This window comes from Sphaerodactylus townsendi, linkage group LG04, assembly GCF_021028975.2.
Source record: "Sphaerodactylus townsendi isolate TG3544 linkage group LG04, MPM_Stown_v2.3, whole genome shotgun sequence".
Classification (NCBI taxonomy): domain Eukaryota; kingdom Metazoa; phylum Chordata; class Lepidosauria; order Squamata; family Sphaerodactylidae; genus Sphaerodactylus; species Sphaerodactylus townsendi.
In genome coordinates, this window is record NC_059428.1 from 44,039,199 (window position 1) to 44,066,103 (window position 26,905).

Consider the following 26,905-nt stretch of genomic DNA (forward strand, 5'->3'; position numbering starts at 1 on the left):
GAAATCTCATGAATAAATCCAAGTAGCAAACAAAACTTTGCAGTAGAAATTCAAGTGTCAGTAAGCCTTAGAATTTTTTCTAGCATGCCTATGCATGATCTGCAACAATCTTTTCTTTGATGCACTATGCAGTTGAAAAGCTATTAGTCATTTGTTCCTCTCACCATTATTAAGCTAAGATGGCTCCTCATCACCAGGGACCCTAATCTTTTTTTGGCAGAAACAGGGTAAGGGCTCTCTTGTGGCACAAGGGACATTATTTGTATAACTTGTATGGATTTGAGTATTTGCTTGTTCAAAACTATGTTTTAAGTTATCACACTAATACAGAAGGCTTTCATCCTGGCAAACTGTGAATATTACTTCAACATGCAGGGAAAACTTGTATATAGTATTCTGTTCAGCTATAATATGTTTTCATTGAATTAATGCCTATCTTTATATAAAATTAAACTCGTCTTTCTGGTCACTGTACTTAAACATGGAGCTAGAAGGAACCTCAATAGTCATCTACTCTAACCCCCTGCACAACATATGAAATTCTACTCTCCCCTCCACTTCCCCCAAAACCTCTGATCTATACCTAGTAGAAAGCAACAATAACAACAAGAAAAAACCATCCTCCAGATCTCTGGCCAGTCTGGACTAAGATTTTTGTTTTATGTTGCCAGAAGTTTAAATAAAACCAGTGTATTTCATATGCAGTTTAACTGGTGTCTAGAAGTGTTGTTTATATATATTATTTTAAATGATTCTTTCTTAAATTATCAGTATTTGAAACTGTGTGATATAGTCTTTTCAGAAAGCAACTAATAATATATTGCACAGAAGGGATTGATACACTGGGAAGGGGGGGAAGTCTTAATCGAATTACTACGAACAGTAGTACATTTACAGTAGAACAGTAGAACATTTACAAGTGAGAGTCAGGTTAGTTTCAGCCTTCTTTTAGCTAAGAACATACCCAATACTATTGCAATGTTCATGATCATTAAGGTTTCTAATTTGTGAGTGGCAGACATAGTCACATGATGTTAACTGATTTATAAGAATTCCATCCATTGTAGAAGATAAAAAGGCAATAACCAAGGCAAGATATCATATTTGTGCTGTTTCCATTTTAGGACTGCATCAAAACATGTAGATAAAGATCTTGGAAATCTAGAGGAAAATAAAAAGTTAGAAGAAAACAACCACAAGTCAGAAGCTTGAGACACAAAATGAGTCAGTCATCAGTCCAGGTAAGAACATAAGAAAGAGCCTGCTGGATCAGACCAGAGTCCATCTAGTCCAGCACTCTGCTACTCACAATGGTCCACCAGATAGGTGAAAAGAATTCTGTCTTGCATTATTTCTGGCCTTTCAGTAGAGTTAGTGTTTCTTCAGTTTCTATATTGTTTGGGTAAAAAGAGCAGGTGTTTCTAGAGTTATTCACTAAGTATTTTCAGCAGTTCTTCCAGTTGCTTTTTGAGGCGGGGCATAAGAACAGTATTCAGAATATGCATTATGTGAAGAACTGTATAAAACTCAGGAGGCTGTTCCGGTGACTAAGATTTGTTGCTTCTCCAGTATCACCTGTTTTATATTTATTGGCATTGGCTACATCTTTTCCTTGGCTACAATCCTTGAAACATATTAGTTCCACAATATTTACTCAGGTGCTATCAACTGTTGCTAGGAGATGCATAGTCTTCTATCTGACTCCTTCCCAGACCTACTGTTTTAACATAGAGGCATGCAATTTCTTCTAAGTTTTGCTGCAGGAGCATAATTTGATTCAATAGCGATTACACATGTTCATTTTAGTTGTTTTTGTTGCTACGTGAGAACAGTTGTCATTTTCCTTTTCCCCTGCACACACAGCTGCATTTACAGCGTTGGTGCCAACCGCTACCACTGGCCAAGCTTGATAAATGCCAGGTGAGCATCCTGAGCACTACATTCCACCTGGTGGACCAAGGCTCAACACCATAAATTCACTGGAAACATTGCCATGCCTCTTGACCACTGCCCTCCATTTCTGCCATAGTCATGTCACAAAGTCTGGCTTGCAGCATCCATCAACAATGCAAAATTAAAGCAAGGGGATAAGGAGAAGTAGCAATGTGTGATGTTCACCTTTGTTTTTCCATTTCATTTCTTTTACGACAATAAAATAATCTTGGGGTTGGAGTACCTTTCCTGTGAAGCAAGGTTCAAGTAATGGATGTGCATCCCTTTGTATTATTTCCTATAAAGTATTATATCCTAAAATCTACTTTGTATAAAGTGGATTCCAAAAAGTACAAAAAGGCTATTAACAAAAAACACCATTCACATAAAAACCACTATAATTTTTTTTGGGGGGGAGGTCTTCCCTTCTTGATTCATTCATTTACTTTTGAAGGCTTCATGTCTTACTATTATATATATTCTTTAATATGGGGCTCATAAGATTCTACCTTCTGAAAATGTTTACAACTACTGCTGGAGTAATTTCCTTGTTTATTAGTATGGAAATATGCATAGAAGAATTTACATTCCCATCTTGACTCCAATCTTGTTTTTCATATTTTCAGGAATAAACTTAGACCAACTGAAGCATGAACATGGATTGTATTTAAGATATATACGAAGTTGTGACAGCTATTCATGGTTCAAGCATTAAAGACCATTCTACCAAGTTTTCAAAAGGAATTTACAGTTTATCTCAAGCTTACAAAAAGCAAAAGCAAACTAATTTTGGCAGCAGCCGTGATAATAGGTCACAAAGTTGTGTTCTGTTTGAATATATATTTTTTTTGTAAATGTCTGCACTGAAAATTTCTTTTGGTTTGCCTTTATGTAAATTTTTTACGTAGCTATTTTTATACACTGTAAGGCTTTGTTCTGGGAGTCGCTGGTAATCTGATGTATAATGTAATGTTTTTATTCTGTTGGTTTTCACACCCTTAAAAGAGGTACATTTCTAATTCTGATTGCTATCAGTAAAGATCTTACATTGCACAGCAAGTATCTAATTTATAAGATTGCCTTATGGGAAAATGAGACACATTTCTCTCTGTTTCTCAACTATTAAGAAAAAAGGGGGAAATAAATCTGATTTTTTAAAAAAATCTGCAGTTTATAAAACAATGAGAAATTAATCAACTATAATGAACATGTACATAATTTCCAAAAGGAGAGTTGGTTGTTAAGCAAAGTTCATGTTGTTATGTATGCAAATGTCTACTAATAAGTCTTTTTTTAGTCAGGAAAACCTTTTTATTGATAGCATTCTGAAAAACTAATTGTTCTTGCAATTCCATAATATATAGTGTGAATGACTGGAATTATGAATTCGTTCTGAAATGTTTGGTTATCCACTGCCTTAAAAAAATCTTAATTTCAAAGAAGAAAATCAGTCAGAATTGGATTTTTTTAAAGTAACCATATCAAAGCTGCATTTCTCCACAAAATAGAATATATATTTTTTGTGTGTGTTTTTTTGTTAACTACACTACAGATATTGCACCTTGAGATGATTTTAGTGTTTTTAACTGGTACATGATTTATCAAAAAGTACATGTAACAATGAAATTAAATCTATGTATCTTTAGTTACATTCAAGATTGTAACTTTATAGATCTGTTTTATGCTTGAGGAATTTTTTAGAAAGTTAGTATAAAAAGAAACCTTTGGATAGATCAGGGCAACTAGACAACAGTATTTAGCAATGTTTCCTCCATTAGTGGGAAAATAGCAAATGGGAGAATGTAATAGTTTTGATCACAGCAGAAATTTACTAGGAGTATTATCAGGTTTCTGTTTACAGATTTACGAGCCAGGAAAACAGAATGTTTTATAGAGTACAGGGAGATTAGTAGAAGGAAAAATTGATATGGAAATTAGGAAATGTATTTGCCACTTAGGGAAAAAAACACTGTTACTTGTAAATTTGTAAAATGTAAAATGTCTGGGCAGTAGTGACTGATGTCTTAAATAAAAGCTTCCTATAGTGTATTGGCATGGATTAAATACATGAAATGTCCTATAAATTCAACTCTGTATTAACATATTATCAAGGAATCTTGTTAACATCCTTTCAGGATTTGTTAAGGCTTTATTTGGCAAGGGAAAAAAAAATTAATCTTGGTCAATGTTTAAACCAAAGTTAAAAAGGGGATAAAACCAAAGTAATTTGTTTTGCATGGCTTAGCCATTTATGATATCTTTGTAAATACTGTTTTTTTCCTTTTTTTCCTTTTTTCCTTTTTTGAATTTTTTTAAATTAAATTTTTAAGCACCTGTTTTCCAAAATAAAATGTGAACACACACAAAAAAAAGATTATATATAACTTCTTTTTTGGTATGAAGGTGTCACTGCTGTAGGAGAAAATTCAACTGTTTAATGAATGAAAAATGATTTACAGGGCAAATTACATGTTTTTGAATTATATGACATACATAAATGTACTCCTATGTAGAAAGTGAACCCAACTGGTCTGCTAAAGAATGTGTCACTCAGCTTGCCAGACTTGAAACAAGACTGGAGACCAAAAATGAAGCTTCTTAATTACATCATCCAGCATCATGAGAAAGGAACAGAACTCTCACCTTCTGAGGTGCTTCTGACCATCCGGTATAACTCTTGAGGGTGTATTCTTCACTGTGCAGAGGTTAAATCAAACACATTTCAGGAATCAACAGTACCAATTGATTGTTACGATTCATGCCTGAAAGACAATAAAAGTGAAGTATGTTTTCACATTCCTGTCTGACATTTCAGTTCAAGGATACACTTGCATACACTTAAAGCAAGAACCATCCCAGTAGCAATGACAGAATATTATGATTGCTCAAATGCAAAATGCTGGTCAGGATAGGGATCACCTTCATGCCATTCACTGATCAGAGAGAGACATTCACTCAAAGTATACAGTAATTAAAAAAAAAACCTGAATGCTTTATCTCATAATTTTTCACAGGTAATTGTTTATATCATCTAATATTTAAAAAGGACCGAGAATAGTGGGTAAAAGCGGAGACACCTGTTGCTCAGACAGCTGCCCACCACCACCATAACACACTGTCACAGTGAATGCACGAACATCCTGCTTATACATATGCACATTTGTTTGTAGTAAAGTCAAAACATGAATTTACTTTACAAATTAAACTGGAAACCAGTATCTGGATAAATGTGTAGTTTTAATCACACATTCATCTGTGCATGCATTAAATGAAATGTCAGAATTATTTTACACACATGATGAAACCCCAGGTATATGTTGCACACTGATTGTTCATGCATTCACTGTAACTTGTGAACAGGGCCACTAACAATCAGAGTAGCATTGCTATTCATCAGCACTTTCCATCAAGAAACCACTGACCCAAGCTTTACTTCAATTAACTGATCTCCAGTACTTTCTAGTAATTTATTATTATTATTATTATTATTATTTATTCAATTTCTATACCGCCCGATCCCCAAAGGGCTCCTTTAGGAACAAATTTAGGAACAAGATCTACCAGACCACGGCCACACAGCCCGGAAAATCCACAACAACTACCTGTAACGATTTCTGTTCTGACTTTCTAAGAAATTGTCAAATTACACATGCTCCCTCACAGATAAGCTCTATTTGACCTCCACATGCCTGAAAATTAGAATTCCTTTCATTGAAAAATAAATAAGAGAATTTTTTTTAAAAAAATCTTCCTTTATTATGTGGAGTTATCATAGAAGAAGAAGAAGAGTTTGGATTTATATCCCCCCCTTTCTCTCCTGTAGGAGACTCAAGGGGGCTCACAAGCTCCTTTCCCTTCCCCACTCACAACAAACACCCTGTGAGGTGGGTGGGGCTGAAAGAGCTCCAAGAAGCTGTGACTAGCCCAAGGTCACCCAGTTGGCGTGTGTGGGAGTGCACAGGCTAATCTGAATTCCCCAGATAAGCCTCCAACAGCTCAGGCGGCAGAGTGGGAAATCAAACCCAGTTCCTCCAGATTAAAATGCACCTCCTCTTAACCACTACGCCACTGCTCCTCCATAGGACAAGTTTGTTTGATTAATTATTTCAAAATCCAGTTAGAAGACCATAAGACTGTTCTGTCATGACACAACTTTTATCAGCACATTTGAGTTTTCATGTGCAAAAGCAGTCTCCTGGGCATCATGTTTCTTCAGACCATGTTCAAACATGGGGAATGATACTATCCACAAGCCCAAATCTGGTCCTCTTATTACTTGCACATGATCAAAAAATATCAGTAGAATCTAGTAGCCCTGATGAAAGCTTATTCCCCTAACTTTAAGTGACAAAAAATGACTAATGCTAGAAGCAATTCTTGCAAAATTAGATCACAACTACTGTATTTTGCTGACAAAATACAGTGCACAGCAAAATGTCAATTCTACAAAAGATCTCATTGAGTTTTAGTTGATTTTACTATTCTTAACTCAGTTGATTTTACTATTTGTAACAAAGAATTATCATTACTGAAGTCGTGTTCGCGATCACTGCTAAGGAAGAGGACGCAGGACATCGGAGATATTCTCTGAACATCTGGTCGAGAGAGCCAGTAGCAGGAAGCGCGGGATCCCGTGATCCTGGCAACTCTGCCGTGTGCTCGTCCCTTGCACCTTTTATTAGGGTTTCATTAGGGGCGTGTAAAGGGGTCGGACAGGCGGGAGAGCGGGAGAACGGGAGATCATCATGTGATGTATGATCTCATTGGGCTGCTACGTGCAGGAGGAAGCATCCGCGTCTGGGTCTAATCCTAGATACAATTACAACATTCTTTCAAATTCAGAGGATGTAACCTTCAAAGTAGAAACACAGAGAATACAAACAATAGTCATGTACTAACTGCCATTTTTGTTTGCAGTCGTTAGAAGGGCATGCAGCAGAATACTGCTGACTAAAATTATTTGGCATCAGATGAGTTAGGCTATATCAAAGGCAATTAAAGGTTTCATAGAACACTTCCTGGTTCTGTTAATATTGTGCTTTTTAAAAAAGTTATCCTCACCCCTCACTATTTGCTCTTTGGCAGCTTCCATAGAATCAACCCTTTTCCTTATTCCTTTCTCTTTGTTCCATGTACCAGCCAACCTACCTTCAGTTTCCTTTCTTCCCTCTCTTCACATGATCATTCCTAGAAGTGATGTTATCATATCAGGGTAATGCCCTATATAACCACCCTCCTAAATATTGTGCCAGTTGCAGGCACTGGGCTGGCAACTGTGCAATTGTCATCACTAGGTTGGGACAGCCTGAGTCAAGGGGGTAGTGATGCCTGAAACTGGAAAGTCCTGAAACTGGTAAGTCCACCTCCATCAGGGGACTTGACAGGGGATGGAGATGAGACCCTTTCCTGGACTGTTTTGGCTTTCCATTCCTACTTTACAAAACCTAAGTGTGTGAAGGCTCAGTGTTGTTATGGTTTTCCATCAGCCTCCAAAGTGGTAAGAGAGCTTTTCTCAAAGCTATATGTGGTTCTATTATTTAGGTCAGTTTTAACTGCCTTTTTAAAATTTCAGATTTTATTACAAATCTGGGATTCTCTTCAGGTTTGAAGATATCTCTGACAGAAATAATAAATCTTTCTAAATTGTAATAGGTTCTCATCAGGAATCTCTCCTATCTGTCCCTGGCTCTGTTTTGCAGATCTATTGATCCATACTGCATGGCCCAGTTAAACATTAAATACATTATTTTCTGTACCTTCATCATCCCTTTGGCAAGTGAATTGGAGTGTCAGTCCTTAAACTGTATGTATATTTGTAGAACTTTTGAAAAGATCATTATAGTCAAAGCTGAATATAACCCTAACAGAATAAATCTTTCCAAGTTGTAATGGGTTACAAATATTACGTTTGAAATAAATGGGACTTATTGATCAAGACACTAATTATCTGTAAAAGAAAATACATTTTATCGAGTTAAATCCAATCAGAAAAGAATTTCAGTTCTGATTTTCATTCCTATTGTGTGTGTATTTAATATTCAATTGAAAGTTGCTAATTGCTTCGTCACAAATCGTTTTAGTTTGCCCAGTAAAACAAACTGGATTAAATACTGTTGTAAGGAGTCAAAAATGCAAACATGTGTGATTAAATCATTTCAACCTTTAATGACAAAATTCATTGTCATAATAATTCATTCACATTTCTAAAGCACATAGAAAAATAAAACTCTCTTAAAGGTTATTAGCATCAGCTGCTTTATCTTAGCAGCAAGTTATCAGTCAATAATTTGATCCTGAATGATTTAGCAAATCCAGTACAATTGAGCATCAAATCATGCTATCAATTTGTATGTTAAAGACACATTGCTTTGAAGTCAATAAAGGGAATGTGTTTACACACTCACTTGGCCTTCCACTGACAACCAAGACAAGACCTTAAATTAGGATTCAAATTACCATTCTCTTCTTCTCTCCCCAAGGAACAGAAGATATGTGCTTTTTATTGAAAAATTGCAGATTAAACTTTACTGTAAACAAATCCATCTTCGAGTATGGCATGATAGCTAGCTTGGTAAACAATGTATTGTACACTCATTCTATCTGCTGTAACTCTCCATAGGTTTGAAGGATTTGAGGATTCATCACTCCAAATTAACACACATTCTGATTAGAAAGCCACCTTATGGTAAATTAAACCTCTCATTGTCATGCCCCCACAGAGCCTTTGTTTATTTCCCCTTTAGTTTCCCCACAGTTAGTATGGGTTTAGCTATGTTTTGTACAGTATTCAGTGGGAGGGAACCGAATTTAGTTCTGTCCCTTTAAGAAGCCCTAGGGCTGGTGTTCTACGGCAGTTATTACCCAGCAACCTGTCTGATTTGGCAGTTAGGGGTCAACGGAAGCTGGGTGACAGCAGCAGTTAGGTGCCAACGGAAGCTGGGTGACAGCAACAAGTTAGACAGTCAAAGATGTTATAGATTCACAGTATTTAAGTTAAACAGTTATAGATGTTGTAGTCTCATAGTATTTACAATAAATTCCAGACTCCAGAAAGTTTCTGCAACAAAGTAACCTTTATTTAGTTAGACCCGGGAGGAGTCAGGGTCTGTCAACATTGTTACAATTAAAGCTTTAAGTATTGAACTGTTAACTGAGTCAGTGAGTCTTACATTCTGCTTTGGCCGGGTGCAGGCACCTAAATAACCACCTGGGGAGCAGAACACTCATTACAACAAAGCATTTAAAAAATGAAAGACAAAATAAGACAGCACGTTGTTTATTCCTCAACTTGCAGTTAGTATGTAAAACATGATAGCTTAAAACTTGGAGCTTCTGACACGTCCCACATTTTAAACATAGCCGTTTCAGTGCTATTATTCATATCATTCACCGGATGCTAGTCAGGATAAATCAGATGGCAGGAAATCAGATCTACTTCATTTATATCCAAAAACATGGGCTATATGCCAGCTTAGCTAGAAGTCTAAACTGGCATATGTACATGGGCAAATGTATTCATCTGTGAAATTATGAAGTTTACATGTATTCATCTGTGAAATTATGAAGTACAGACAACTTCCAAGCATGTGCCGGATTGTTTTATGAAGCCCGTGTCTTTAACCCTGTTTGTTTTTTAATTGTTTAAAACAGGCAGGGCTAGCGGATGGTCCATTTAAGTCCTTTTTCTGTTTGATCTGCAGCTCACTTGCTTCCCTTATTCAGGATCACTTTTCACTAGCAGCAACTCTTGCCCATCATTAAATTTCCTCTATCATACCTTGAGAGGCCTATAAATCTTTCTTCTGCAAGGCTCATATATTTAGGAAATGTTCCTTCATTCATCTTCACTCTCCCTCCCTCCTTTTTTCTGTCCTTGATCATCTATCTTGCTATAAATTGATAATTCATTTGCTTTGTTTTGAGTCCAATGGTCAAAGCCTGTTAATTGGGGAGTTTAGGACTGCTCCTCTAAAAAGTGTGATTAACACAGACAATTAAATTTGATGTGAGAGCACACTAGGTTCTTGTATGTGCAAATGCACACAGATAAAAGCTTCCAATTAAAGAAGCACAAGGGGGGAAAGCAGGAGGGGAGGGGGAGGTAGCAACTGTCTGGCAGGCATGATGGCACTAAAGTAATGCACTGGTTGAACAGCACAACCAAAATTAATCACATTCAGAAGAGAATACCGAAAGAAAATTGACTGCCAGCACTTCATGTCCACGATAGATCGATAGCACAAAAAATAATCAGAAGCCAAAAAAGCATGAGATTACATTTAAAACTGACAGAATAGAAAAGAATTCAAAGGAACTGATAATATGGGAAATTATTCTTTTGAGAGTTGTTGGTCATGGGGACTCAAAGGCCTGCAGTATATAAACATGCCTAATAGCCCCATCCAAAGGGTTGGATGCAGTGCTGCAGCTGCTCTGCCACACCATTCCCAAGGAGTTTTCTGGCAACATGAGAGGCAGAAAACACACAAAAAAGGCCTCCCTGCTGCTGGGAAGCCCCCAATGGACTTAATGGCCCAAAGTCCCAGCTACCAGTGTATCAGAGGCAACAACTAGGTGGAAACCAGCTAGTACTGGCTCCTCCCCCGGGCACACCCTCCAGATCACCACCACTAGGGCAAGTGGCCCAGTGAGGACAAATCTGCTGGCGCAGCCCCACAACTACTCCCAACAGCAGATTCAGCACCTTCTTTGGATGGGGCTGTAAAAGAGAGAGGGTATGCAAATGAGAGGTGAGTTAGTCTGTTGTGGTAAATACAAAAAAGGACTATTGTGATATCTTAAAGACCAACAGGTTACTGTGGCATATGCTTTTGAACAGTAGGGTTTATGTCATCAAATGTAAAGCTGGAAAAAAACACATGATATTGCCTCCTATTAGGCACATTTAGATCATTGCTGCATGTGTAAGTGGTGGTGACCATGGCAAATAACTAAAAAAATCCAATCATATATTGACACCCCCCAAAAATGTCTGGTGGAATGCCCGGATGAGGCGCGGGGCAGCAACGTGACGCACATCCACACATTCGTTGTATTCAGGACGGAGATCCTTCCACTTGACCAGATACTGCAACGTGCCTCTGTGAACTCAAGAGTCGATAATCAAGGATACCTCCTGGTGCACTTCTCCGTTGACCAAATACACCTCGGGGGAGGGGCATCCGGATCCCAGGAGTCAGCCCCACCATGCCATTCTTTCCCCCACCTTATTCTCCAAGGTAAGGTGGAAAGAAGGGAAGCAGGATGGGGAAGATGATCTTGCAAGCCAGATGAAACTAACTCTGTCCTGCATGCAGGATTGTGGTGTCTTCCCCCCCTCAACTTCCCAAAGCCTAAGGGCTTCGGAAAGCGGGTTGGTGGGGGGCAATGAGAGGCTGACGTTGTCTTGTGGCTGCTTCTCCTCTCACCTTGCTTCCAGAGGCCCTCAGGAAGGGAGATGGGTGATCCTGCTCAGCGAGCTAAGTCTAGCAGGCATGCCCCCACCACCCTTTTTGAGGCTTGCAGGTTGGGAAGGGAGGTGAGGGGTTGATTGGAATGTGGAAGATGCACTTCCAACCAGTGGGTATGCAGGACTCACTTCATGAATCCTGTGTGCCCATTGGCTGGGGTTTGCCATTAGACTTTCCAAACCCGTGGTGAATTATGTATAAGGATGTTCCTAAATCCTTGCATTCCATGGCGCTACATGTGATCACAGCTGCTAGAATTCTGAATGTGAGAAACAGTACAATAGGGCATGAAAATGTCTGGAGATCTGACAAAATGGATTAAGATAAGAAATGATAAAAATCTGCAGCAAACTTCCTTCCTTGCTAATGTTCTTGTGGTATTTTTTCTTTTGAAATAATAATAAAAATGGCAGATTCTAAAAGCCCTTCAGGCTTCTCTTTCTTCACAATGCCTGCACCAACTCTGTCCATTTGCCTATGTACCATTACTAGCTTTCTAAGAAAAGTCTTGCACACTGGCTACTGAGAAAATACCTTATTAAATGCAGAAGGAACACGCACAATTTCAGACAATGATAACTGGTGAAAATCTCAAGTAAACAAGACATTCCGAAAGACAAGGCCAGTTCTTCAACACAAGACACAATGGCTAGGTGAAGACCTACCAAGCCCTTCATGCACACAGTGGTGAGAAAATAAAGTTGTTATAGGTTTCACCTTTCGATTCAACATGTCATAACGTGAGAACTCACAAAGCTCAGCTTTTCCCCATGTCAGTGGATTTAATTTATAATGTGAGATGTGGGACAATATGTGCAGCTGAAGCTAATGAGAAAATATGGACTGAAATCAGTATTTTAGGTGAATCAGGGTTTTTGCTCCCTGTGTCCTTTCTTCTCTATCACTGTTGCCCTTGATATATTACACATTGACTACCTGAACTAAAAGCGAGAATTTCAAATAACTTGGAGAACTACTCAGTCTTGATGCCAATGTCCATTTCTCTTGCTATTCACAGAAAGGACAAAACGCACCACCACTTTCAAATGCACAAAAAGATTAATAGATTCACTTTGAAATATATAACGAAATGTCAATGTATTTAAATTAAATGTTAGCCCAGACAACTGTTTTATCTTAAAAGTGGCCATAGTCTTCATTAGTCTGGGCCTACATCATAGATTAAATAGTTTGGAGGAGGGGGAGTATACAACTCCAGCTTACTGTAATAGGAAACTGAACTAGAATTTCTCAAACAGATTCATAGAATTGGGGCTCTATTACAAGGCTGGTTTTGGATTCACCAGGGCCTTTAGAATCTTGCCGTCAATAAAGGACCTATATCATGGACGTAGGTAAGGGGGGGTTCTCGGGTTTGAACCCCCCCATTCATGTCCGAAGCTCCGCCCCCGTTTGTGGGTTTTTACAGCGTTTTAGTGTTTTTGTTTTTGGCCTGCAGGGGGTGCATTGTTTGGGCTAGCCCAGGGGTAGGGAACCTGCGGCTCTCCAGATGTTCAGGAACTACAATTCCCATCAGCCCCTACCAGCATGACCCCACCATAAAAAACTCTATACCTACGTCCCTGACCTATATAAAACATCTGAAAGTGAAGCATCCAGGAAGAAATTAATCAGAAAATCAAAGCGCAAATGTCATCCTTGAAAGCAAGCCTGGAAAGTTTACCCATAGACTTAAATTAGGCAACAATTTACAAATGTTTTCGTTTGGACCACTTTATGAAGCACCTTTTTATATCATCAAGAAAACCAACTGAAACTCCTCAGAATTAAACTGAATTTCTTTGAAATCTGGTACAGCTGTGCTGCCACCTTTTTTTCTGATCGTCATCAATGAATGTGGTGTGCTCACAGGATGCATAAGCAGATCATACCACTAGCTGCGGTACCATTCAGAAATTGGTGTCTCAGTGACATGGATCATACGACTGCAACAAAATTTACAGCCAGTAGCACTTTAAAGATGAATGCATTTTTCTATGGTATAAGACAGTGATGGCGAACCTTTTCGAGACCGAGTGCCCAAACTGCAACCCAAAACCCATTTATTTATCGCATAAGTACGCCAACATGTAGCAGATTTAACCACAATACTGAGGAGTTTTAGTATAGAAAATGAGTGGTTAAACCCAAAGCACAGGTTACTTGGGAGTAAGCTTGGTGATAGTCGGTGGCTTTGCTTTGAAGCAACTGTGCAATGCTTCGAATGGGTGAATCACGACCCTAGGAGGGTTTACTCAAAAGCAAACCCCATTGCCAGCAACCGAGCTTACTCCCAGGTAAAGGATCACACTTTCGTTCTTCCCATGAAAATCAGTAGGGTTGAACAGCGCTTAACAGGGCTACCTACACTGCTTCCCCAAAACTAGGTCTTAGGTTTAATGCTAACAATCTCCCTGACATAATTACACTATTATCACATTTATCTAACTCTGTGCACCGCGTGCTGTCACAGAGAGGACTTCCCCTGCGAGTACCACCTCTGGCACCATTTTCGCTATAGGTTCTAAAACCACCACTGGTATAAGATCTTGTGAGTCAAAGCTCACGTAGTCCTGGAAACTTACTGTCTGAATTCTGCCCTAAAAAGTTCCTGATGTCATGAAGTGACCGCTGAGACATCTTCACTGCTGCCAGTCACACAAGACAATATTAAATTAGATGATCCGGTTCAATATGCCTTTCTGTATCTTGAGTATCTATCATTGCTGATTGACAAAAGTGAATTTACACAACTCTGCACAACAGATCATAAGATGTAGGATTCAGTTTTTGTTGGCATAGAACTATAGCAGGCAGCACCTTACAAAATGTAACTGAAGAATTTTCTGGTGAAGCAAGAGGCTGTTGCATTGGCACAAGGCTCTTTGCGTCAGAAGAAGGGTGAAGTTTTGGCATCTGCTGTGGCCCATTTGCAACATAACAATCCTTTGGTGAAGTTACAACTCCTGAAGCAATTTAGAACTAGAAACCAAATTGTTTTAGGATTTAGGGGTAATAACCAACTCTTTAATTCGACTCAAGGGAAAATTATCAAATGCTGCAATTAAAAGCCCTGCCAAGTCAGACTAAGGTCCACAATAATGTTTCCAGTAGCCAAATGCTTGTCTCAGTGGCCCAAGCAGGGTATAGAGACATACAGGCATTCATGATCATATCTTGGATCCTGAGATAAAAACCAAAATCAGCAGTCACCCCCCATGTCTATTTTTATCCATTGTAAAAGCATATTCATATTTATAACATACAGCAAACACTTTAGAGAAACAAATTAATTGAAACATAAATGATAAACACAGCATTCTGTTAACATTAATTTTTATAAAATACCTTACAAGAACAGATAAAGTTACTTGAGGTTACATAATATTCAGAATAAAAAAAACACCGAATAAAATATAAATTGATCACAACACTATGTTTGCCACATTAGACAAGTCTATAAAAGGCATTTTCAGATAAAATAGTTATTTAGAAAATAAACCTTCAAAAATGAAAAATATTGCAATCCTTTCAAGAAACCAGCCCTAGAAGCGCTATGTTCCAGGTCAGCAGGCGGTACCCGATTTAAAATATACTAGTCTGCTTCCAAATTCATCAGGCTTTAAGACACAAATTAAAACAATTACCAGGTCAGTGCAAAGTAAAGCTTCAATATGGAGTGATGGTGCTTCCGGTACAAATTCGATTCACATTATTCTCATCAGTGTTCTCTTGTGATAAAATGGACATTTGACTAAAGACTTTTATCAAGTTACTAATACCGGCACACATTTTAACAAATGGTGCAAAGAGAAATGAATTCTTCAATAATTTTACAGTCTTTGTGTGTTCTGTGTGCAGTTTCGTTAGGGGAAATCTTTCAGATTCTTTTTAGTAACTTTCCCATGAATGCATTAAGGCAATGCATTAAAGTAATGCATGCACAGGGATATTACTAAAAAGAATCTGAACGATTTCCTCTGGCAAAACTGCATCCGGAACACATAGGAATTGCAAAAATTATTTAGGTTTAAAAAATATTTAGAACAAATTAAAGAATTTGTTTCACTGTGCACCATTAATTTCTTTGCTTTCATTTTGCTTTGGTGTACCCCCTTCTCTTCACTCATTTTAACAAACATCTGAAGGTTAGTTTGAACTGCATATTGTTGAAAATATTAGCATTGTTGGTTTGCCATTTGATTCAGCAGAATTTACCCCTATGCAATGAAATGCTGAAAGAAGTGAAAAGGGTGGTAGGATGATCCATTAAAACTCTTGAACAAGTACTCTCAGTTCCTCTGTTTTAACCTAGCACCTATTGTAAATGCTATGAATTAGACCCATTTGGAATATGTGCTATCAAGCACAGGGTTGTGTGCTTCAATATAACATGTACTTGTATGAACAAGCCTTTCTTTTGTGTAATATAAGGACTCTGTAGAGAATAGATCCTTGCCCCTTATATTTTTAAGGCTGCTAATTTGTGTACAACAAACACTAATCCAACAGCAGTAACTATCACCGTTAGCTTAATAGAGATACTTCTCACTCAATATATATATTTTTTTCTCATCTGCATGATAATTTTCAGAATAGGTCTTGCATTTGTGTGAATATGCTTCATTGGGATATACTGTTCTTGTAACCTGCTCAAGAATGATCTGGTAGTTCTGTCAGATTCAAATGATGTGATTATTCACAAACCTGTTCTATTAATGACAAATTCCAGCATGTGTCATATGTCTACCTCTATCATGATCGCTGCAAAATCTGTTATGGTAACATACAGTGATACACTGTGCTTGGTCCTTAGTTTGTGCAATTTACAAGATTTAAATCAGCATTTCGCCTCAAAAATAAGTACAATTCTTTCACAATTGAAACCCCACACTCAATGATAATTTATAATTGTTACTTAAAAAAACAGAAAATTAAATTGTCATGCAGAGGGAGAAATATTCACCGTTTGTCCTAAACTTTGTATTTAAAAACCAGACAAAAGCTATGACTGGAGAAACTGCTGCATGAGAATCAGTCTGCTCACTTGTTACAATAATTTTGTTTAATAAAAGAAGTTACACTTTTAAGCTTTTTCCTAGGCAAAATGCAATTCAACTTAGCAGTATGCTACTAGGTATTTATGTACTAAAATAAGTCTTCAGGTTTTTAAAAAGTAATTTTCTCATACTTAACAGTGATATTCAGTTTTGCGAAGCTTTGCCATTTTTCAGAATTAACTTTTGAATCAAATAATTATAAATTCTGGCTTAGTAATAGTATCCTATATCAAATGCTTCTGATCAAGAGCTTCAGTGAGGACATCGCACATTCATTCGGTTATAAAGATGTTTCGGAGCAAAACTGATATATAATCATTGTGGTTTCAATGTAAATGCTATCAGCATATGATACATGCTGTCGGTTTTTGAGTTTCAAAAAATCTATGTAACGTTGTAATGATGCTAGATGACATGATTTCTAAAAACAATTCCAAATAAAGGGTATAGGACACTGCTGTGACACTCAAGGCAGAAAATTTTATGCTATCTCCAAGACAGCGGATATTGTGGGACCAGCTGATCTGGGCCCTAAATATTCTTACGGTAACAGTGTGGCATAATTAAATGCTTTTCAAAAAATAGTGCTACTGCAGCATTAAGACTTAACAGTACACCAGTCAAGATTTAAAGTTTCCAGCTGTACATGAACTTGTCCCTAAACTTGTGATGAACTGGAAAATAATCACTCAAACAGGAAATTAACTGCATCCATTTTCCAGAGGAGAGGACTGTAATTTACCAGGCTATTACTAACATAGTTCAGTAAGATGGATCTGTGGAATATGCCTGAAGATATTCAAGGCATGAAAAGCACATAAATGAATAATACCAACTTCATCGTGAAACTGAAGAATTTTTAACACATATATTTGGATTTGTAAAATCTGCACCAGAAATGATTTACACATTACTTTGTATATTCGGTGGTACTACTGCATCATGCATTTTAATATGGATTCGTATTTTAATAATGTAATCACATAGGCACTGAAGCCTGCCGGTCACATGTCCAAGAAAGCTGCCCATCGTCGTGGTCAAAATGCCTTTACGAAAATCAGTATAAAGACAAAACAATGTATTACCATTCATTTTTCTCTCACACACAATAGCAAAAGTATACCAGAAAAAAATATCAGTAGTGAAGGCCACATTTTTCCTGCATTTGCTTGATACTGAAATGCAAAAAACCATTAAAGCTTTCTGAAAAAAGGGATGGAAATGGAGAGGACATTTAGGAAGAAATAAATGACTCTGATGATTCTGGTCAGTACAAAAATATGTGAAAATACCACACAGGAATAGAAAATATGAACAACACAGGAGGACTATCAGCCTGAAAATGGTCACTCACCACTCTGTAAACATGAAAAAATGCACTTCACAGATTAAAAGTTCATGGGAAGTAAACTTCTTTAAATTATTTGTCAGTTCAACCCTGATTCAAAAAAGTATGGCTAGCAAAAATACAGAAGTTCCAATCCACTTGTGTCTTGAACTGAGCAGTTCTTTAAAAAAACCCAAACAACTGCTAGACCTTGACACTTTGAAGATGCTTTGCGAAGAAGTGTCTCTTGAACCCCATATCACATCAGATGTCATGATCTCACTCATGCACATGGTGAACTGGCTTTTCATACTGCTATAGATTAAGGCGTGGGGAAGTAGGTGGAGGAAAGCAGGCAAATGCTCTCAGGATGCTCCGTGCTACATCAAGGTTATTCTCAGCTATTTCAAGGGCCCGCTTTACTTCTTCAAATGAATAGCCTTCACCCATGAGTTTTGCAATTTTCGCATCAACGTTTTCTGAAGAGATGCCAGAATTATGTGCCTTCCTATGATGTATTTCTGGAGCAGTCCTGCGAGGAAGTGGTTTAGGAGGTCTGGCTGGTGCCTGTGAACCATCTGCATAAAAATCAAAGAAAGAAAGAACTGCATTTGATCATTATTAAACAGTAAAGGCAGCAAACATCTCTGGGAAGATTAAAGTCAAGCTTTACAGAAGTGGTGGGAGCTTAATTGTTACAATGCCAGGGAAAGATTTGCAATAAATCTGCTTACGTGATTTTCTTCATTATACCATTAATAAAAATAAATTTTCCTAAATGCATGACTTTCTCAATTTAATAAAGTGCATATTTATAAAATGGATAGGCAGTACAAATTGCCCAATGCCAATGTCCCAGAATTGCTAAGTTCATATTATTTGCTTGTCCTACGGTGATAACAAAGATTTTGTAACCTTGTTCGTAATAACTCCTCTGAGCTTTACCAATGATGCACAGTGATACACAGGCAGCTACGAGAACAACCACTGGTGCAGCCGATATGGCCACATACCCCACTGCAGCATGCATGCAGAACACTACAAGGAAGGGGAAAAAAACTAGGCTTGATATTGCCAAATTTCACCTGTGCTTTCCAGATAGCTGAAGTGCTGCCCCTATATGAGATCTCCTTGCATGTATCCATGATTGCATGTATCCATGCAAGGGGATCTCATATAGGGGCAGCCCTTCAGTTATCTGGAAAGCACAGCTGAAATTTGGTGATATCAAGCATAGTAATTAAGGATCAGCCAGTCAAGCTGACTAGCAGCCTCACATAACTGTCATATTGACCAGCAAATCTCTCCCCCTACTACAACTACCTTTTCCCATTCACTTGAACAGCTTTGTGGCCAAAGCAGGGCTTTATCAGCATCCTAAATTCTCTGGAGACAAGTTTAGAACTGAGTTGTAAATCACATCTTTTCTGAATCTGAAACCTACGTTCTAAGACACTCGGGACCAATTGAAGTTACAGGCTTCAAAAGTCCATTACAAACATAACTCTAGTGACAGAAAGGGCCTTGTATTGTCGAAGGTTTTCATGGCCGGAATCACTGGGGTGCTGTGTGGTTTCCAGGCTGTATGGCCGTGTTCTAGCAGCATTCTCTCCTGACGTTTCGCCTGCATCTGTAGCTGGCTTCTTCAGAGGAACTGATAGTTGGAAAGGAAAGCAAGTGGAGTATATATACCTATGAGTAAAGGTCAATAGGTGAGTGCATCTGAATAGGAGTGGCCTGGCAAGAGAGTAACAATGAAGTGTAGCATGTAACAATGGAGATAGCAAGGTCAATAGGTGAAGCATCTGAATAGAAGTAGTCTGGCCTTTGTTCCCTTTGATTGTCTATAGTCATCCTGTGTCTGCGTGGAGCTGTTTAGTCACTGTCTTGACTCTAGTGTTTTTCAAAACTGGCAGCTAAATTCTGTTCATTTTCATGGTTTCTTCCTTTCTGTTGAAATTGTCCATGTGCTTGTGGATTTCAATGGCTTCTCTGTGTAGTCTGACGTAGTGGTTGTCAGAGTGGTCCAGAATTTCTGTGTTTTCAAATAATATTCTGTGTCCAGGTTGGTTTATTATGTGTTCTGCAATCAGCAATAGCTAAACACATAATAGCAGAAAAATCAGCAATATCAGAATACATAATAAACCAACCTGGACACAGAATATTATTTGAAAACACAGAAATTCTGGACCACTCTGACAACCACTACGTCAGACTACACAGAGAAGCCATTGAAATCTAAGCACATGGATTTCTTCAACAGAAAGGGAAGAAAACCATGAAAATGGAAGGGCAGAGGTACTTTACCAGTTTTAAAACACTAAATCAAGATCAGTGATGGCTAAGCTCACACAGGCAGGATGATACTAGTGAGGTAAAAGGACCGAATGCCTCCTGCTCGAACCTTCTTCTCTGTACTCCATGCTACACTTCATTGTTACTCACTTGCCAGGCCACTCCTATTCAGATGCCTTCACCTATTGACCTTTACTCACAGGTATATATAATCCACTTACTTTCCAACTATCAGATCCTCTGAAGATGCCAGCCACAGATGCAGGTGAAACATCAGGAGAGAATGCTGCTAGAACACGGCCATACAGCTCAGAAACCACACAGCACCCCAGAAAGGACCTTGTTCTTTTGAACATAATGGACTCATGCCAGAATGTTCTGTAAAGCCAGAGATGTCAACAGTTGTAATTGACATCATAAATGCCAAAAGCCTGTGGACTCTTTGCAAAGCAGAGGGATAATTCAGAAAAATTAAGCCCTCACTGTTCTACAGTTTGTGCATTAAATAAAGTGTGTGAATTTTTTTCGTTGAATTTGTAGAGCTGAAAACCAGATACATGTTAAAGAGTGGAAAGGAAGTAAGAGGTCAGAACTTCAGGAACAGAACAGAAAATGGCATGACAAAACATACTTTTGTAGTAGCTGCGAAGATCATGTGGAATCTCAACAAAGACATTGGTATTAAAAGGTTTAAGAGGGGCTTGGACAGATTTATGGAGAAGTCGATCTATGGCTACCAATCTTGATCCTCCTTGATCTGAGATTGCAAATGCCTTAGCAGACCAGGTGCTCGGGAGCAGCAGCAGCAGAAGGCCATCCTGCATGTGAGTTCCCAAAGGCACCTGGTGGGCCACTGCTAGTAGCAGAGTGCTGGACTAGATGGACTCTGGTCTGATCAATTAAATATATTTAATTGAATGACTGGCAACTTGCCTGCAGTTCATGCAGAATAAGCTTGAGGTTTATGTGATATTCAAAATGGCTTTAAAAATCTTCTCTCTATTTTATACCAAGTACATTAAAATTGATTTGGATCGATCATGAAATAGACTAGAATAAGCATAAAATCTGCACTATGAACTGTATGGTTCGATTTCTAGAATTCAAACATTATCTACAAATGCTTCATTCAGCTTGATCCAGAGTGAACTAGTTCCCTGTGACACTTATTAATTCCACAGACAATCAATCTTATAAATACTTTCAATTATATTATGGCATGGTTTACTATACAAATTCTCATTTAATTTACTTTAAATTGAAAGCATTGTTACAGATCATGCTGAATTAGTATTTGTGGTTGAAACATATGGACATTTTAGAAGACTGGTGGTAATCTTCAGATTAAGAAATATGCATATATAAAAATGATATATCCCCCCCTCCCCACACACACACACACACACCCACACACCCACACACACACAAATTGTAAGCTGTTTCAAGAAGTATCATGGAATAATTGAACTAAGATTAAACAACTCTTAGGCTGTTTTCAAGAGGACCAATCTGTAGTTCTATACGAGGAGCCAGCATTGGACAAATTATATGCACAATTACATTGAACCTAATATAACAGTCATGCAAAAGTTTGAACATTTGTATGAAATAAGTGTCTTGTGACTTTTCTTGCAAAAATAACTTTTAGAAATGGTTTGTATAAGCCCCTTTCCCCCCAAAAAAGTCAGAAGGAACTTTAATGTCAACATCCATTAATATTATTTGAAACATTTCTATGTTGCCGTTCTATCTAATTCAGGGTCCCCAAAGTTGTGTATATGAAAATATCAACAAACTTCAAACATTAAAAACAATTTAAAATACAAATAAACTACATAAAACGATTAAATAAAACATATTAACACTTAAATTGAAGAAAAAGCACACTAACCGGCAAGAGGGCACATAAGAATTAATGAGAGAACACCAAGCATAACACAAAAAGTCTTCACCAGCCAGCAAAAGACAATGACAGTGGGAGGCAAATTAATCTTCCTGGGGAGAAAATTTCACAGCTGAGAAGGCCCTTTCTCAAGCTGCCCCCTCTCTAGCATCCGATGGTGGAAGCACTTCAAAGAGCTTCTGAACGTGAGGGGGGATGGTTATGGGAAAAAGTGGTCCTTCGGGTATGCTAGACCAGGGGTCTGCAAACCTGCAGCTCTCCAGATGTTCATAGACTACAATTTCCATCAGCCCCTGCCACCATGGCCAATTGGACTAATTGGCCATGGTGGCAGGAGCTGATGGGAATTGTAGTCCATGAACATCTGGAGAGCCGCAGGTTGCAGACCCCTGTGCTAGACACAAGCCATATTGGGCTTTATAGGTCAATATCAACACCCTGAATTGGGCCTACAGACAAACTGGGAGCCAAATGATAGGAAATTAAGTTTTCTTCTCATAATTTCCAATGCTCTACCTTACCATTCATCTCACTATTTTTGGAAGCTAATGCTATCTATTTCTTTTTTTTTACTGGGGAAATACTTGAGGAACTGTTTATGACATCAGGCCTCTTTTTGCCTATTTTGTCCCCTTTTCTCCTTTCTTTTCAGTAACTTTCTGGATAAATCTGAGGAAAATTATTTCATTTCACTGTACCTGAAGTGAACTCTAACCCATGAAAGTTTACGCTGGAATAAACGTGGGTAGTCTTTAAGGTGCCACAAGCCTTCTGACTTGTTCTGTAGAGTCAGCAACAACTGTATAAGGTATTTTGTTTACCTGAACAAGACGGAAGCTGGTCATATTCCTGGGATGTTCTGTGGGTTTTCATGTTTTCACCAGTTAACCTTCGAACTGGAGGCAAGGGAACTAAGCCATTTACTGGATCAAATAAAAGTTCTACAAAATTAAGGAAAAAAATCTATATATTTCTAATATTTAACTGTATTAGTGCTTGAACTGAATCTCACAGCTCCAGCATCAAACATCAAAATTTGTCACGCTTTTTACTGGACTGGGATTAGAACCAATGAGTACATATTCTGATCTATCTAGATTTCCTCCCCAGTGCAGATATGTCCAGCATAGATCGTGTCTTCCTGAAATCCCTTTATGAAAATGGAAGAAATCATGCCTTTATATCTTCCTATTTCAAGTTCTTTAAGTCTAACCCTGAAGAAATTTATAGTCAAGAAATATTCACAAAGCCAACTAATATTTGAATACAATTTTATCTGTACGATTAATATTCACAAAGCCAACTAATATTTGAATACAATTTTATCTGTACGATTAATCCTCTACTACAATATTACAATTTTGATTGGTTTTACATTACCTGCAGGGGGAAGGTAAAGTTCGTGTCCTGACAAAGGTCTGTTGCCTGCACCAAATGGTTTTGTTTGCTCAATGAGGCTGTGACGTGCAGGGGGTGGCGGCGGAGGAAGTGAGGATGGTGGGTTGTCAACTGCATCTTCTGCATTTATAGAAAAATCATTGTATTAGCAAATCTTCAAGAATGATATGATTAAAAATGAAGCTTAAAGTTGGTTTTGCTGGCCACATAGTTAAGCAACTCCAGTAATGAAACTGTAAGTCAGCATTTAAAACAACATTGGAAAAATAGTAAGCTTTCACCATATGCCACCTGTTTCTTTCTGGAAGTTTATCTAGCATCTAAAACAATCATCATGAGTTTAGACAATATGTGTTCTAGTAAATAACACATGCCATTAATTTCCAACACCAGCGGCCACAACAAAAATGGTTTAGCATACAGTTTTATTATTAGGAAACATTCACTGATAGGCTAATAGGTTAGAGCCCACAGGACAATGTTATATGAAGTATCAGTAGGTTTCTTGGATTTAGTGGCCTGATTTTGGGGGGGGGGGGGGCTTTCACTGGAACCTGTTTCAATCCAACAAAGTCCCAGGAGACAATGGTGAATAAGAAGGAAGCTGTAAGTGGCTTACCATTTTTAAAATTTTAGCTTGTGAATTTTTTTGTGTTTCAAATGTATATATACACCACAGAAAAATGCACAAATCTCTTTTGTATAATGTCATACATAAGGGTTACTATTACAGTTAACCAGAGGGAAAACTATTGCTAGTCTCTAACAATTACTATATAGTTTAAAAAATTTTACTTTACTTTTGTATGTTGCTCTCTAAATTTTTATTATTTATGACATAGAGACACACATTAGTAACACCAAAAGTTACCATACAATGAACACTCCGGTAAGTTCTTCGTGTAAGATATTCTTATTGTGCAAGAGGAGCATGGAGATGGCCAGGGATGGCACTGTGAAGGTGGAGCCGTGCCGCCACCACAGAGGCTTTGGACAGTGTGAAAAGGAGTGCAACCGAAAAACCCTCCTGCTGCCCTAACTGCCCCATAGCCCAACAGGCTTAAGCAGCACAAAACTGCGGTGTAACTGCACAGTAAGTGTAACTGTGGAGTGCTCTGACAGTGGTATTCCTGGCTTGGAACACTGGTAAAAGCTCATGACAGTTGGCTCCAACCAGGAAACACCATGGCCCACCCCACACGGACGTCTGTTCAAATATCACAATTGTTCTGCAGTGGCACCCACTTCTGAGTTTTGTTTCCGCAGAGCTTTGGACTGCCTGGATGCTGGCATCTTTGCCCTCTCTACCGGTGGAAGGGGCAAATGCATTGGTATAACCGAGCGCCGTTCCCACAGCCCATTCAGTTCCCCCCATCTGTATTGGGCTTCCTGCTTTTTCTTCCAGCAGCAGCAGCCAATATATCACATGGCTACTCAAACTTTAAGAGGTCTTATGGAAAAGACTCCAGAACAGAACGAGAATCTGTTGTTAGAACCAAAAACACAGAGCCTTGGAAGAACCCTAAATTCACACTGCTCACGGTTTTGTGAAACATGGCTTTTTAATGTTGCTATTTATCATGTATTTCTATTTTTAAATTTCTAAATTTAAATTACTTGAAACATACTGGATTGATCCCATGAGTTTTGTGTCATGGATTCCATGAGATTTGTCTCCTCCCTCCCCTCCCCCCAATTTTATATATATATCTAAAAAGAGTGGGACGTTATAGGTTTGGTTGTAGCTGGAATACCATATTGGCACTTCTACATTATTTGAAAGAATTAGCACCATATTAAGTGGGATTTTTTGTTAGTTGCACTGAGCCTGGCTGTTCAGTTGGGAGGAGCAGGATATCAAATCCAATAAAATAAATAAATAAATGGAGGGCAATATTTTTCAGTCTCTCTTTTTTCCTAGCAGCTCCTTTTAGCTAAGAATCAGAAGACCTTGATAGATTTAAAAAAATAGCACAGGGGTTGCAATAAAAATAAGAAATTTGGTGGGAAAAAAATCACCTCCTTGTTAGCTGAATAGAAAACAATTGACTTACTGTTACATGTATCAGGGTGGGGGGCAATTGGATAAGCTTCATGGGCAACATACCCAGAGCATGCGAGTTGCAGTTAGGAAAATGAATTTGGCAAAATCAACCCTAACAATATTCGGCCAGTTGTGATTCCAGTAATACACCAGATGGATGGCAGGGAGGAGAGACTACATTACATGATTTCCACCTCCTCATTGCAACCAACTCCCTTGTGTAACCAATAGCTTTTGGGGAGGCTCAAAGAGGGATTTTGGAGAAGGAAAAGTTGGGAGAGATACATCTGAATGTTTCACTTATAACTCACATGATCCAATGCAACATATTTTATTTAAACACCACAAGCTACAAATGCAGAAAAGTAGTAGTTCTTTGGCTTCCCTTAAGTTACACTATAGAAAGAAGCTACTAGTAGATTCAAAAGAATATACAACCTAGAGGATGTACAAGCAGGTCATAATCAGAGGGTGTTCTATTCAGTACTGAGCCATGTTTCAAGTTGTCCTTGATAGGAGGCCGTGCGGGTGGCAGAGGTATTGGAACTGTAGGATCAAAGGCATCTCCTAAACAATAAAGCAGCAAAGTTTATGTACTTCCAAAAACATAATCTTGGATTAATTATCTTCTAGACAGAGCCCTATGGTGCCAAATAGTAAGCTGAAGTATTGCAGTCAAAGCTCTGTTCACAATCTGAGTTTGATCAGCCTTCCCAGGTCTGTATAATGAGTGCCCAGTTTGACAAACCCCCTCAAAAAAGTAATTTCTAGTAAAGAGCATGACATGATGTCATCCCATGGATCAGTAACGGCCCGGTGCTTGCACAGGGGACTACTGTTACATTTACCTAGGCATGGAAGGAACCAAACGTGAAATGACATACCTATTTCTGGATGTTTCAGTCTTTTCATTTCAGAGGCTGCACTGTACATTTCAATTGCTCCAGAGCACTGACCGTTCTCACATACACTGAAAGTAGACATGCAAATATGTATAATGAAAGCCACATGAACACATGAAGGAAAAAAAGACCATCTAGCAGCAATGAATATTAAATACAGTTAAAAACTTGTATTTTTATTTTTTAGAAAATATTTATTCAGAATGTCCTTTTATACTGAAAGGGAGAATGTAAAGTAAAATACATAAGTCTGTATGAGAATATTGCAGTTATCATAACTTCTACTTAGTGCAAAGCTTTTGTTTTTTCTGAGGTAAGCTTTGGCAGTGATTGTATTTCCTCCTAAAAAGGTGAAATATCTTGGGAGTTATGCAATATCAACTCTTAAAAAAAAGGCAAAATTCAGCAGAAATATTACCAATTAATTCAGAGTATAATGAATTAGATGCATGAAGAGAAGGCAGTTTGAGGAAAATCAAAGGAAAATCCTGTCATCTCTTTCTGTGAGAGTATTGGATGAACAGAGTAAGTGATCACATGAAAGGTTCAACTTCTGCTGTACCTTCCCTTA

The 26,905-nt window shown here is 38.1% G+C and overlaps 2 protein-coding genes across 6 annotated transcripts in view; one reads left to right on the top strand and one right to left on the bottom strand.

Annotated features, from left to right (window-relative positions):
* ALCAM (activated leukocyte cell adhesion molecule) overlaps positions 1 to 4,728 on the top strand; it is a 151,677-nt gene extending 146,949 nt beyond the window's left edge. For all 3 annotated transcript variants that reach the window (XM_048492401.1, XM_048492402.1, XM_048492403.1), the window contains 2 exons: positions 1,125 to 1,241; positions 2,559 to 4,728. In XM_048492401.1, coding sequence (XP_048348358.1) covers positions 1,125 to 1,212 — 88 coding nt within the window. In that variant the 3' untranslated portion in view covers positions 1,213 to 1,241; positions 2,559 to 4,728. The remainder of the gene's footprint in view (positions 1 to 1,124; positions 1,242 to 2,558) is intronic.
* Positions 4,729 to 14,399: 9,671 nt separating this feature from the next.
* Positions 14,400 to 26,905, bottom strand: part of CBLB (Cbl proto-oncogene B) — an 85,003-nt gene continuing 72,497 nt past the window's right edge. For 2 of the 3 annotated variants that reach the window (XM_048493602.1, XM_048493604.1), the window contains 5 exons: positions 26,317 to 26,402; positions 25,871 to 25,999; positions 23,371 to 23,508; positions 22,812 to 22,931; positions 14,400 to 18,367 (listed from right to left, as the gene is read on the bottom strand). In XM_048493602.1, the coding sequence (XP_048349559.1) occupies positions 18,105 to 18,367; positions 22,812 to 22,931; positions 23,371 to 23,508; positions 25,871 to 25,999; positions 26,317 to 26,402 (736 nt within the window). In that variant the 3' untranslated portion in view covers positions 14,400 to 18,104. The remainder of the gene's footprint in view (positions 18,368 to 22,811; positions 22,932 to 23,370; positions 23,509 to 25,870; positions 26,000 to 26,316; positions 26,403 to 26,905) is intronic. The other variant, XM_048493603.1, reaches the window with a different exon arrangement.